We start from the raw sequence: 12,683 nt of genomic DNA, 5'->3' as shown, positions 1-12,683 counted from the left end.
TAGTTTCCATCTGTCTGCCTCCTTACATTTTTTCACTCTTTTTAATTCCTTTTCTTCTTCTTTTTTTTCTTTTAATTCCCATTCAATTAAGGCTGGCTGTATTGGCCGGCCATTGGTTAATTGCTCAGGGTCCCTCCATGGAAATCGGCAGACCTTAACGAGATGATGCGGTCAACTTCACAGTACCCTTAGCACTTCATGTATATATGTGTGTGTCTATATAGGCCTGTGTATATTTACAGTGATTTCCAGTGGTGAATATTGGGCTCAGTTCAATCAGTTTGATGGCATTAATTATCAGCATGTGTCCTTGCTGTGTAACATACAAGCACATATTGTAATCTTATTGCATACTTACGTACATATTAGTCACATATTTTTGCTTGAACGCTCATCTTGTCATATATCAAAATTCACGAATACATGTGGCTGATAGAAACCTCTCAAAATGCACTCATATACACTGCTTACACCCTATAAATGACTAACCAACTTACCAATAACTAACATTCGACCCTTTCTCTCTTTTATGTCTATTCGCAAATCCGGACATATTGGTAAAATTACATTGATCGATACTTTGCACGTTTGGTCATGTTTGTGTGACTATCATGTGTAAAACACGGGTGTTGTGTCCGTGATGTTGCCCATAGATTCTCAAGTGTGAGGCTAAGGGTGGGCAGCTTCAGCCGTGGATAGCGAGTCAGTGCCTAATCAAAAAATGGGTGGAGAGTAAAGAGATGGCATCAAACATGACAATGGAAAATATAACATACATTTTCAGACGGAAGCAACATGTTTTTGATGACATATGGAGACCTTTTATATATTTTTTAAAACATGACAGCAATGTTGGTAATGTGCTACAGCAGGAGGAAGCTCTGAGAGAGTAGATTGTCCATGCTGTGTTATATAATGTCCTGAGAAACGCCCTTGAAATGCATCAATGATATAACTATTTTCAATATTTGTTTATTTAATCAATATGCAATGTGCATATATATGTGTGTACATGTATGTGTATCTGTGTCAATACGGGCATATATGTACTGTTCACCATATCCAGGGTTCCATTGTTATCAACATTATTTTTAATTAATTAGTTAACTTATTTTTTTGTTCTATTTCTATTTATTAATTATTTTCTTTTCTTATTCTCATGTGGAGATGGGAGGGAGTACAGGGTGAACAGTTTGCTTTGTTGCATGTAATACTGACTTGCTGTTTGATTTGGTGTAGTTTGCGAACAAACAACAGCACATTATTAGTGTAATTTTGACTCAAAGGATCTACTGCTAGTGGGGGAAACTGATCTGCGACTGGTTGACTTCAGCTTCAGACAACCTAAACATCCAAGACACACATCCAAATGTTAAGTGTCCCAAGAGGTCATCACTGCTTGATTTGATCTTGCCAAATGCTCCACATATATACTCTGATATAGGCATTTTTGCAAATGATCTCAGTGACCATTGTGTCATTGCAACTGTCAGGCAGGCTAAATGAACTAAATCCAAGCCCAGACTGCTTATCAAAAGAGACCTTAACATTTTAGTGAGCAAGCTTTTTTTCATGATCTGTATAATTTTGATTGTAGCAGATTCAATCTTATTAGTGACATGGAACTGACCTGGAAATTATTTTCTGATGGTTTCTTGAATATTTTGAACAAACATGCTCCTTTTCAAAAACTGTTTTTCTCCAGAGCTAAATAGTCTTCTTCGAGATGGAAACAACGTATAGGCCAGAGAAACTTAAAGTAAAACTGATGCTGATTGGCTTAGATTTTGGCAGCTTAGAAATCGCTGTACTCAGGCTATATAAAAAAGCAAAGGAAACCAGTAAAAACTTAAATGATCCAAAAAAATTTTGGAAAGTGATCAGGGGCCTCATGTACCAAGACTTGCGTGGATTTCTTACTAAAACATGGCATACGCAAGAATCCAGAAACTGGCCTACGCACAAAAAAAATCAGGTGTATCAAAGTGTGCGTAAGCATGGATCCAAGCACTTTTCCTTTGTACATCCCAATCAACATGGAATTGAGCGCACATGTAGAAGTGCTAATCTCCTCCCTGTCCACGCCCCCATTTAAATATGCAAATCAATGTAAATAGGGCCTGCACCGGGGATTCCCTCTCCGCATCATCAGATTTAAACGATGAGTAAAGGCAAGAAGGGCAACATCAATGAGTCTGAGCTCGAAATTTTATTAAATGAAGTGGAGACCCGAAGAGCTGCAGTCGGCCTTTCATGTTGTTCAGGCCCGTCTGGCTATTGTGCTGCCAAAAAATCTCCCTGTTTTGACTTGCCAGGGTACAGCCATAGAGCTGGTCTCGTCTTATAAGTACCTGGGATTCCATATTGATGAACGTCTATCTTTCAGGGACCATATTTCAAGCTTAGTTTCTAAACTTAAGGTAATAGTGGGTTTTTACTTCAGGAATAGATCTTACTTCTCTCATGGAGCCAGGAAATGCCTAGTGTCAGCAAGTCTCATGTTTACGTTCTCTGGATACTGTGTATCATTGTGCTCTGAGGTCCGTCACTGGTTGCAAGAATCTGACCCATCATTGCACTTTGTACAAAAAAAAGCTGAATGGTCACCCCTGTGTGTTAGGAGATTCACTCATTGGTTGACTTTTATTTATAAGGCTCTACTTGGTTTGGTCCCATCTTATCTTGGAATTCATCTTGATAGGAATCATGGACGTTATAGCCGACATTCCACTGGCTTATTTACTTTGACTATCCCTTGTGTCTTCACAGAACAGGGGAAAAAGGCATTTGGTATGCTGCTCCCTCTGCATGGAACTCGCAAGATTAATTAAAAATACCGGACTTGATTCCTCTTAGTACTTACTTACTTTGTTAAAATTCTTAAAACTAAGGAACTCGAAAGCATCGGGGTTTGTCACTGTTTTTAAATCTCATCTAACAATACTGTATATCTCCATCTGTATCTCTGCTGCCTCTTGGCCAGGTCGCTTTTGCCCAAGAGATTATATATCTCAATGAGCTTAATTAGATTAAAAACATAAATAAATAAATAATACTGTAAATACATTCATAAGAAAATAGGTGGAGCGTGGATGGAGCTGAGGCAGGCTGAATGAAGCCTACAGTCGATGCTTGTCACCAGTGGCAGCACCCACCAATCACTCAAAGGTGTCATTCCTTTAAATATATAGAACTTCTATGAGTCCTTAATATAATTTCAAACAGGGAACTTTTATAAAGATTCACCCCTGTTCAGTTGTCATGAATCGTCACAAACCATTTACTGTAGGTCAATAGGAAAAAAACATTTCTGGGTCTCTCTCTTTCTCTCACTTACTATCTATCTCTCGCTTTACTTACACATGTACACACACACGAGCACACATACATCGTAAACTAATTATTGCTGTAGAGAAACTCATAACTGAAGAATGTGACGTCAGAAAGTCAACGGTGTCTAAATTACTTCTTCTTGTTTCCTCCTACCTTCATTTTTTAACATGGGCAATTCTTTCTTTCTTTCTCTCTCTTTCTGTTTTACTCTCTCTCCCACTCGGAACAAATGACAAAAGAGAAAATAAATTTCCGGGGCAATTACATTGTGAGGTCGCAGAGGGAGAGGCGGATAGAGCAGAACAACTTGAAATGGCTTTATAGAAAGGACTCCCAGGCCCTTTAATTACACCACTATTGATTGCTGTGCGTGGGTTTCCCACATTCACTTACTGCTTTTTCTTCTCAACTCTGCATTTAATACCCTGCAGAGGACGGGGCTGAGATGCTTCTGAATTTAGACTATGATTATACGTCAGCACTTTTCATTAGATGTCACTTGTGGTTTCAATGTATGGTTTTGTGGGTGACCAAATCAGCTTTCTTTATTGCAAAATGCGCTCACCTGTTGCTGATGCGCTCATCAGCAACAGGTGGTGATTCAAAGTTGTTGATCACTTAAATATGAGTATGTGTGTTTCTTGTACGTGGTGGGGCTAGGATGTGGAAAGATTTTAAGTAAAGTATTACTTTAGTATGCATAAAGGCAAATAAGAATATCCTATGGTTTAGATACCAGTTTTCTCTTTACAGACATGCCTAGTTTATGGGAATCCAGACAGTTTGGGGCAAAAAAACTTGCATAAATTGGGTATTACTGGAAAGCTGAAACTCTTGTGGATTAGTGAGGATATTAGTCCCCATAGTTTCATTGTAGTGAGACCATTTTTTATCTATTTTGGCCTCTAGGATAATCACAGCCTCATGAAACTTTACAACCACAGACTAAAGACATAGGACATTCAAATGATGGATGGCTTTTCTACATATTCTGACAATAAGGGGCTTGGCTTTGTGAGCAGTTTACACAAAACAAATGCTTGCCATCCAGTTGGCAAAAAATGCAATCCAAATTGTCGGTTTTGATAACAAATCACAGCATGGATTTATCTACGGTTTCATGGTTTGTGTGTCTACATTTTTGAGAGATTTGTGAACATTTTTACAATGTTTATTACAGATTTATGACTGGAAGAACCTGACACAGTGCTGAGCTACATAACATTAATCTTAAGAATTTCAGCTTTAAGATGATATATATCACTGTCGCATATACTGTTGACCTGCTTTCTCCCCCTGAACATCCCCTGTTCCCCCAAAAAGACAAAAATGGGTCTATGATGGGGGTCTAAGGGTTAAGACATTTGGTGCCTCTAAAAATTGCAGTAACATATACAAAAACATAACAATAAGACAATAATTGCAAAAAAAAGATAACAATATAAGATAACAATAACAATATAAAGTATCAAAAAGAGCATCAAATTCAAAATCAAGTATTGCACACGATAACGAAAGGTTATACTGAACAATATTATAGATATTAATCAAGAACAGATTGATATTTACTGAATCACTGCTATTATCTGAAGAGCAGCAGGTAGGCAACCATGAAATTTCTAAGGTAAAAAACTGGCTGAGAGGGGTTATGCAAATATTTGCTTTCACATTTCATCCAGCCCGGGAAAATCAGTCATACTGTAGTCTCTTGAAATGTGTTCATCAACTCTGAAAACTTAACTCAGAGTCACCCTTTCCTGTAGAAGTAGCCCTATCTGTAAACCCATTCATCAAGAAGGGGAATTTCTCAATGACAGATCTCTCTCGCTGCTCTCTGTGCGTTCATCTGCAAATTAAACACACAAACGGGCCACATGTTCCATCCCTGCTCTTTAGCCAAAGTCATTTGTGCAAATGTCAAAAATGACAAATGGGTTAGTGGTGCCTATGAGAGAAAGCAGTGAAATTTTATAATGCATTAAAGAGGAGCGAGCGGGCGAGGAGGCAGGCAGGGAGGGATGGATGGAGGACGTAGCGGAGCTGGAAAAGTGGGCTGCCATGCTGTAGTGCTGTGCTGTAGGCAGGGGACCCCTATCACACACAGTTTGAGCCCCTGCTTCACATCTATACTGGCACCTTGTCTGTATTTCACTCAGATATTCAGCCATCAGCTCCCCTACAGCTCACAGCCGTCCAGCAAGGCAGCAGAGCTGGCAGACACAATATCCAGTGACTGTTCTGTCAAATGGATCGTATGGTACTTTGTAGAGTGATTTGTTTGCATATATTACTGCTGATACAATTTGATTAAGCAATTTCCTGTGCTGACAGGGAACACTGGTCTTTCCTGCTGTGATGGGATTGTGTGTGTGATCGTGTGTGTGTGTGTGTGTGTGTGTGTGTGTGTGTGTGTGCGTGTGTGTGTGTGTGTGTGTGTGTGACGATGCAATTCAACATGGTTTCAATACAGAGCACTGATGTGCTGCACAGAGAATTTATAGGTGTTTCTTATTTTTAACTCTTTTATATGCACACTAGTATTATGAAAATATAAAGCTTTAATAAAACCACAATACACTACAAATATGGAAATATAATAAAATACACCGGGCTGTCCTCATTCAGTGTTCGTACATATACGTATTAAATGAAATGCACTGTTATTTGTATGCAGTCCACATAATTATTACTGTAGAAATTACATCCAGAGCAAAGAAGGGAATCACATTATGAGAGCACCAAAGCACAGGACTTTCACCTGGGGGACCGGCGTTTGTGTTCCAGAAGTACTAAGCCAAACCCCAATCTTTTGTCTAATCTTAAACTTGACCTTTTGTCGCCTAAAATGAACATTTGGGGTAAGGTACTGGTCACTATTTCACAGCGTTTAATAGAAGGTCATATTTTGTAAGATATAATACAAATCCATTTCCATCATATTTCCTAATATTACTTTGCATAACTTTTCGTAGGATATCATGTGAACCTTTTGATGAGACATCAGATCCTTTTCTCTAAAATAGGTCTGATGTCACACACAGAGCGGGGAACATCGGACCTGTTTGTTCCCGGTGAAAGTACGCGGAATACACTTAAAGTACCATCATACACTAATACACCTTGGTAATTTACATTACAAATAGCTAAAAATGGGTACATCTCTGGTTTGCTTTTAGCCACCGTTTATCCTTTGTTGTAAAATATTTTATAACTGGAATGAATTTCATATCAGTTGGTAATGTGTTCCACAGTTAACAGCCTCTCATGGAGAAAACTGATGCATAAATAACTTGGTTGCTTAAATGGGGATGTGGTAGTGGGTCTGGATTTGCGTCTCATGTGAAACGATTCATTTTTAAGTTAACACTTTACACACATTATGTTCTTTAGCATTTTAATGCAAACCACACTATTTATTGTAGTTTTATTTCCTACACCAAACCAAGTAGTTTTTATTCCTAAATGTAACATCCGTATTGTTTAAATTCACATTGTGACTTCCATACCACTGACCACCAAGGGGTCCTAACAGTGATGGCCTTCTGAACCTAGTGGTGTAGCACAAACCTCCACTGATTACAGCCATTTAATGTAGAGATAACGTCTGAAGCGGGTGGTGTGATTACACCTGTGTGTATTCTGGTAGCCTGCAGCTAACATCTCTTACACTGACCAATAGCCCCTCAAAATGTTGTCATGCCTGTGTGGGAAAACCCACTGGTTATAGTTAGTGAAATGGCTATGGGTTGCTTTTTCATGTCAGTGTTGTGAATGTCAGGAAAAGCAGAAATCTGCATCTCTTCATTTCAGTTTGTCAAACTGGCGGTGGAGTTTGGCACAGCCCGGTGTATCCCAAACTGGGCTAAAACATTTCAAGATAAATCACCTATGGTAATGTTATGTGGAAAATATTAGGCTTTTTTATTTTTTTTACCTACCCCCTATAATCATATCATAATGTCATCTCTGTTATTATGGATTTGAACAGGTTTATTCTGCTGTTCATTGTTTGTTTGTGAGCCAAATTAACAGGTGGCTAGGGTTTACCACTCACTGCCCTCCACTTTGCGTACACTCTTCTAAATATTTTTAGCACCTCAAATCAACATATTTTTTTGGGGGAAAAGAAAATCACTATCCTATAAATTTGTAAAAATACATTTAAAGACACATTTAATCAATTTTAATCCAGGTCTGTGTCATGGCAATGTGGGCATTCTGTTCAGATGGACCATGTCCACTGAACTGAGCACCAGAGATATGCCAAAATCTGTCATATGATGCATTGATTTCATTTGCTGTTCATGTGTCATTTGGCAGATTTGGGCTAAGCCCCCACCACAGCGATTTACTGGTTGATCCAACATGGAAGTGCCGAAAATTGCAGTTCACTGGGCCACTAGGGGCAGGTTTGATAAAAGAGCAATTTCTCATTGATCCCCATGTTAAACAGACCATTTTCACAGCATATTTAAACCTATTTAAGGCCTGGAACAAAAAAAACATTCTAGTTTGTATGTCTAAGTCATATCTCCATGACAACAGTCCCTCCCCCCCAATGTCACACCAATGCCCCTCTTTTGGTAAAAGGAAATGAGGCAGAGTCAAAGTCTGACAAGATGGCCGCTCCCGTAGTTGAGTACGACTGGATCAAGTTGAGAGAACGGACCTTGGCAGGTATGCCATGTCAATTGTTTAAACAATCTATGGTTTCAGCATGTATCTGATGCTCTGTTCAGCAGACATGGTTCATCTGAACAGCATGTCCACATTGCCATGACACAGACCTGGATTAAAATGGGTACAGTATTTCTTTAAGTATACAATGAAACATGCTATGTGAAAACTTAGGGAATGTGTGAAAGTGGACATGAAGGGATGGACAGAGTCCTCCGTGAGTTGCTCTTTCAAGTGGCTTCATGTAACATGATTAATATTCAAAGCACCCCTTACACACTTTGTTCTCTAAATGGCTGAGAGGGATGTAGAGTAATTACACACAAATACACACACTCAGCAGTGGGTAAAGTTTGATCCAAACAGAAAGAAACGGAGTATGTTTTTAAGTCACTTCAAGTGGTCACCCCATTAGCCATATATATCTATACTTAACAGCTTAATTAATATATTTACTTTACTGTTCTATATGAAGGGGTTAGTCAGAATTAAATAAACACCTTAAAAATATGACACAATACAATACAAACACATAAACACATGATCCTCCCCCAACACCACTTGGACTATAATTTCTGCTTCTCAGTTCAGGCTGTTCGAACATATAACTATGAGATGTGATGCACCATTTATTTTTAATGCATATTCCACATATTTATTAATGTAGAAATCAATGCACTGTTATTAATGTTTAGTCCATGTATTAATTTTATTTGTACACCATGTATTAAAGTCAGATGGCGCAGTTTAAGAGCGTTAATTGCACATAGGGGTGGCGGATGGTTACTGGGCACAGCAGCCAAATTTTTGCAATAACACAAGGTAATAGCACATGAGAGAAGTAATGCATTTGTGTTTCGGCTAGAAGTCCTCCGACCAATCAGAATCCTGCCAGACACTACTGTTGAGGGGGGAGTGTGGGGTTGTCGACATGAGAGATGACCGCTTATTCAAAACAACAATGGCGGCTCCTAAAGAGGTTAGCTTAGATGCTGCAATAGAATCAGTCAACTGGAGAGTTTTTCTACATTGAAAGAAGAGAACAAAACTGAAGGCTTTTCTTGATGGAAGACATGATTTCTCTCGTGTCCTGATAGACTTGGGTGAGAGTTTGATAGACAGATGGTACATCCAATCACCTGCCAGGTATGTTTTCAAAGTGCCTGCCCTTTCCCAATCAGTTTCTAAAAATGACTTCTCAGATGGTTTTGTGAAATAAACCATCTGTCTAGTCAGGTTAGGTGTATGGGTCCCAAAAGACAGCAAATCTCCCTCAGTGTTTGTGTCCCTTACTAAGTTGTTTTGATGCTTAATCCTACCCGTCACATTTTGTTGTCTAAGCTGAACCAGTCAAATAACGGTAGTGAAACGTCATTTCATTGCATTAAATTGGTAGGACATGACACGGATTACACCACAGCCATGTAGCTGGTTCATAATTTGGTCATAAACAACAGTCAGAAGTTACTGAATCTCTGTTTCAGGTGGCATTTTTGTGTAAATCAAACATTTTCTTCACCCTCGGAGGTTTGTTTGTTTCCTGTGTCATGCAAGCTGCCTGATATCAATGTCTTCAACACACACACTCGCTTGCTATGAATTCTCTGGACAATGACCTGCTCTGTTCACACATGGACTCAATCGGGGCTTACATGGACTTTGTAAACTTTACAGTGCATAGGGGCTTGTGTGTGAGTGTGTAGTCTTGCTTGTGTCCGGAGAATATGTGTCACTGTTTGTGCTTGCAGACATACTTTATTATTTGGTAGTCTGATTGATGAGTTTGTATCAATTAGGGCTGGGCGATATAGCTACACCTTCTATCTCGATATACTGTAGGTTATTTCATAGTCTATTTGAAATGGGGGTAAAACATATTCTTGTTTTTATACCCATAAGCAGACTTCCTGGGTATTGGCATGCAGGAGTTGAACAATAAATCTGAATGCATGAGCTAAATCCTGAACAATGCTGTTGAAAATCAGAACTCACAATTTATTTTCACCAACATCCAAGTGGACCTTTACCCATTAGTCTCGAGTTCAGTTTATGAATCACATTAAAAATAAAAAGTTTTTCACTCTAGATTTTATTTTTTTATTTTTATTTCTTGAGAAATCACATTGTGGCTGACTTGTTTACCTCCTCTTATTTTAGTTTGTCTTTTGATAACTCTGGATAACAACATCAAATTGGCCAAGGCTGGTCAAAGGATCAAGTTTGAAATCACCTACAGGGTATTTCAAAACCGCTTTTCCTTTCCCCACTGAAGCTCATCTTAAAGTTGGTCTTTTCTTTTTCCTAGAACCAAAGAAGATTACTCTAACTGTTGGAAACCAGCTGTCCTCCAAGAAGATCTACAATGTTGTGGGATACCTGAAAGGAAAAAGAAACCCAGGTTTGTACAAATTATATTCTCAATATATCAGTATTTGACAGAGCAGTGAAAGACAAGGTGTTCATTCTTTCAACTCTTTCAACTTGTTCACATTGTTGTAATTTGGTTCTTGTTAGTTTTAGTCAGCAAAAAAGATTTTAACTTAAGGTCCATTTCCTGAATCGAACCAATGTGAGGATGATACATTGTTTGAATTTTCCAACTGGTCCAGTTAGCGTTCATAAAGGCAAAGTCCAAACAGTCACGAAATTATGAACAAAAGTCATGGGGTTGTAAATGTTTGATTCTCAGTCATACAGTCGGTGGGTAAAAAGCCAACAAACCCTCCCAATTCATACCTGGATATCACAAATGGAGCACCGTCAGGTTCTGTTCATGTTAGTGTTGATCTAGAGTGCAGAAGCTCTGTGAACATTTTGAACATCTCATAAGACAACGAGTATTACATCATGTAATAATGTTGGCATTTCGAGGAAGACGCTCTGCCATCAGATGTTCTTATCACAGAAGGTGACACACAATTATACACTTCTTGTGATTGGTTTAAATGCAGTTAAAACCCATTTTCCTTTTTCTTTTATTTGCACACGCCTGTACGTAAGTAGATCAAAAATAAAATACATGTACTGGTGAGGTAGACACACACTACAGGCTTATCTAAAGAAATCACCTAAAACAGAGGAAAATATATATATACTGTATATAGTATGTATATAAAGAAATATTTGACATGGCTAAGTACATTGTTAATTATGAGTAGCTTCTAATAAATAGCTCAGCACACATATTTAACACAAGATAGCATTATTCATTTCTAGATTGTATAATAAATCGCTCCAAGGTTAATTTAACAGGACCCAAACTAAACCATGCTGAATTACTGAACACTGTTTACATTTAGCTTTAGAAAAATGCCAAAAACATAGCAAGCATTTGAATGAACAATTAAATGTTAGACATAAACCTTGTAAATGTTAGCTAGCCAGCTTTACATTAGCTCATTAATAGGAAAGCATTCTAAGATCTGTTCTTATAAGAGCTGAAACATGTATCATTGATTTATTGATTAGTAACATTTTTTTCAATAATGGATTTTATTAATTTACCTCTTTTTTGTTTTAGTTTCAAAGGTGAATATTTTCTAACCTTTTTCAATTTATTCTTTCTTCTATCTTAGTAAAATATGTAACCTCACTCTGGAAAAAGTGGGATGGGCATTTTTCATTATTTTCAGACATTTTAGAGATCAAAATACTATCAGTTATAGGTGTTGCATTAATCAATTCATCACAGAATCATGAAAATAAGCAGTGCATTAAGCATCTTAAACATTCACCAACTCCTGCTGAAAAATGGTTTGTGAGAGTGCAATATGAGAGCTGTGCCTGTGGTGATAATTTGCAGCATTTTAATTTTAACGAGTGACCTCTTTGAAATGACATGTCACATTAATTCAAAGAATAGTGATTAGCAGAGCTTTAAACAATGTCTGCAGTGAACTTCTCTGTCATGGTTTCTCTCTGTCTTCCTGTCCCTGTATTTTAAATGTATTTCAAGAAAAAGCTACTTCATTTTATCACATCATGTGATATAAGGCCAATCTCAAAAACATGAAAAAACATTCTAATTATCATCAATGTTAAAAGGACACACTGGGATATGTTTTAAACGATAATGCATTTTACTTTATCTTTCCCTGTTAGTCTGCTCCCCTGCCCCAGCCCAGTGTCGGATCAGGTCATTTCATTTAATGTTTAAATGGCTACCCAGCCCCTTCTGCTTAGCTCTTTCTCTCCTTATCCATTTTGTCATTGTCATTCTGCAGGAGGAGACCCTTTCTCTTGCCCTTGCCTCGCCCCCAAACCTATCCTCCTCTCCCGCTCTCCACTGTTTGTAGTAATGCATAGCTACTGTACCTGTCCTGCCCAGTCAGTGGTGGAAAATTACCTTGCTGATTTACAGTGTGATATTAGGCAGCCATAATGGGCCACTAAAGCAGATAATACGGGCCACAAATCTCTGGAAGGAGCTTTAACTGGTTGTTGGCGTTTGATCATATGTCTGTTCTGCGCTCATTTATCTTGACCTTAAACAGAAAGAATATTCATGCACATTTGCAAAGGTGTTTACTCATACAGCCCACAACAATATAGAGAGCTAATAGCATGAATGTGTGTTGGTGTTTGCAAACAATGCTTAAAGATGCCCTCAAAAATGTGTTTCTTCTGTGTATGTCCCCTAAAATGTCTGACCTTGGTTATAGTGACTTTTATCT

The 12,683-nt window shown here is 38.2% G+C and overlaps 1 protein-coding gene across 1 annotated transcript in view; it reads left to right on the top strand.

The window, feature by feature from the left end:
• naaladl2 (N-acetylated alpha-linked acidic dipeptidase like 2) overlaps positions 1–12,683 on the top strand; it is a gene marked incomplete at its 3' end in the record, with an annotated part of 492,390 nt that overhangs the window by 253,319 nt on the left and 226,388 nt on the right. Inside the window, exon 8 of the mRNA XM_083911485.1 lies at positions 10,316–10,408. Within this exon, the coding sequence (XP_083767611.1) occupies positions 10,316–10,408 (93 nt within the window). The remainder of the gene's footprint in view (positions 1–10,315; positions 10,409–12,683) is intronic.

The sequence above is a fragment of the Echiichthys vipera genome (assembly GCF_963691815.1).
Source record: "Echiichthys vipera genome assembly, chromosome: 3".
Classification (NCBI taxonomy): domain Eukaryota; kingdom Metazoa; phylum Chordata; class Actinopteri; order Perciformes; family Trachinidae; genus Echiichthys; species Echiichthys vipera.
The sequence above is the reverse complement of the archived record's forward strand: the minus strand, read 5'-3'. Positions and strand labels throughout refer to the sequence as shown.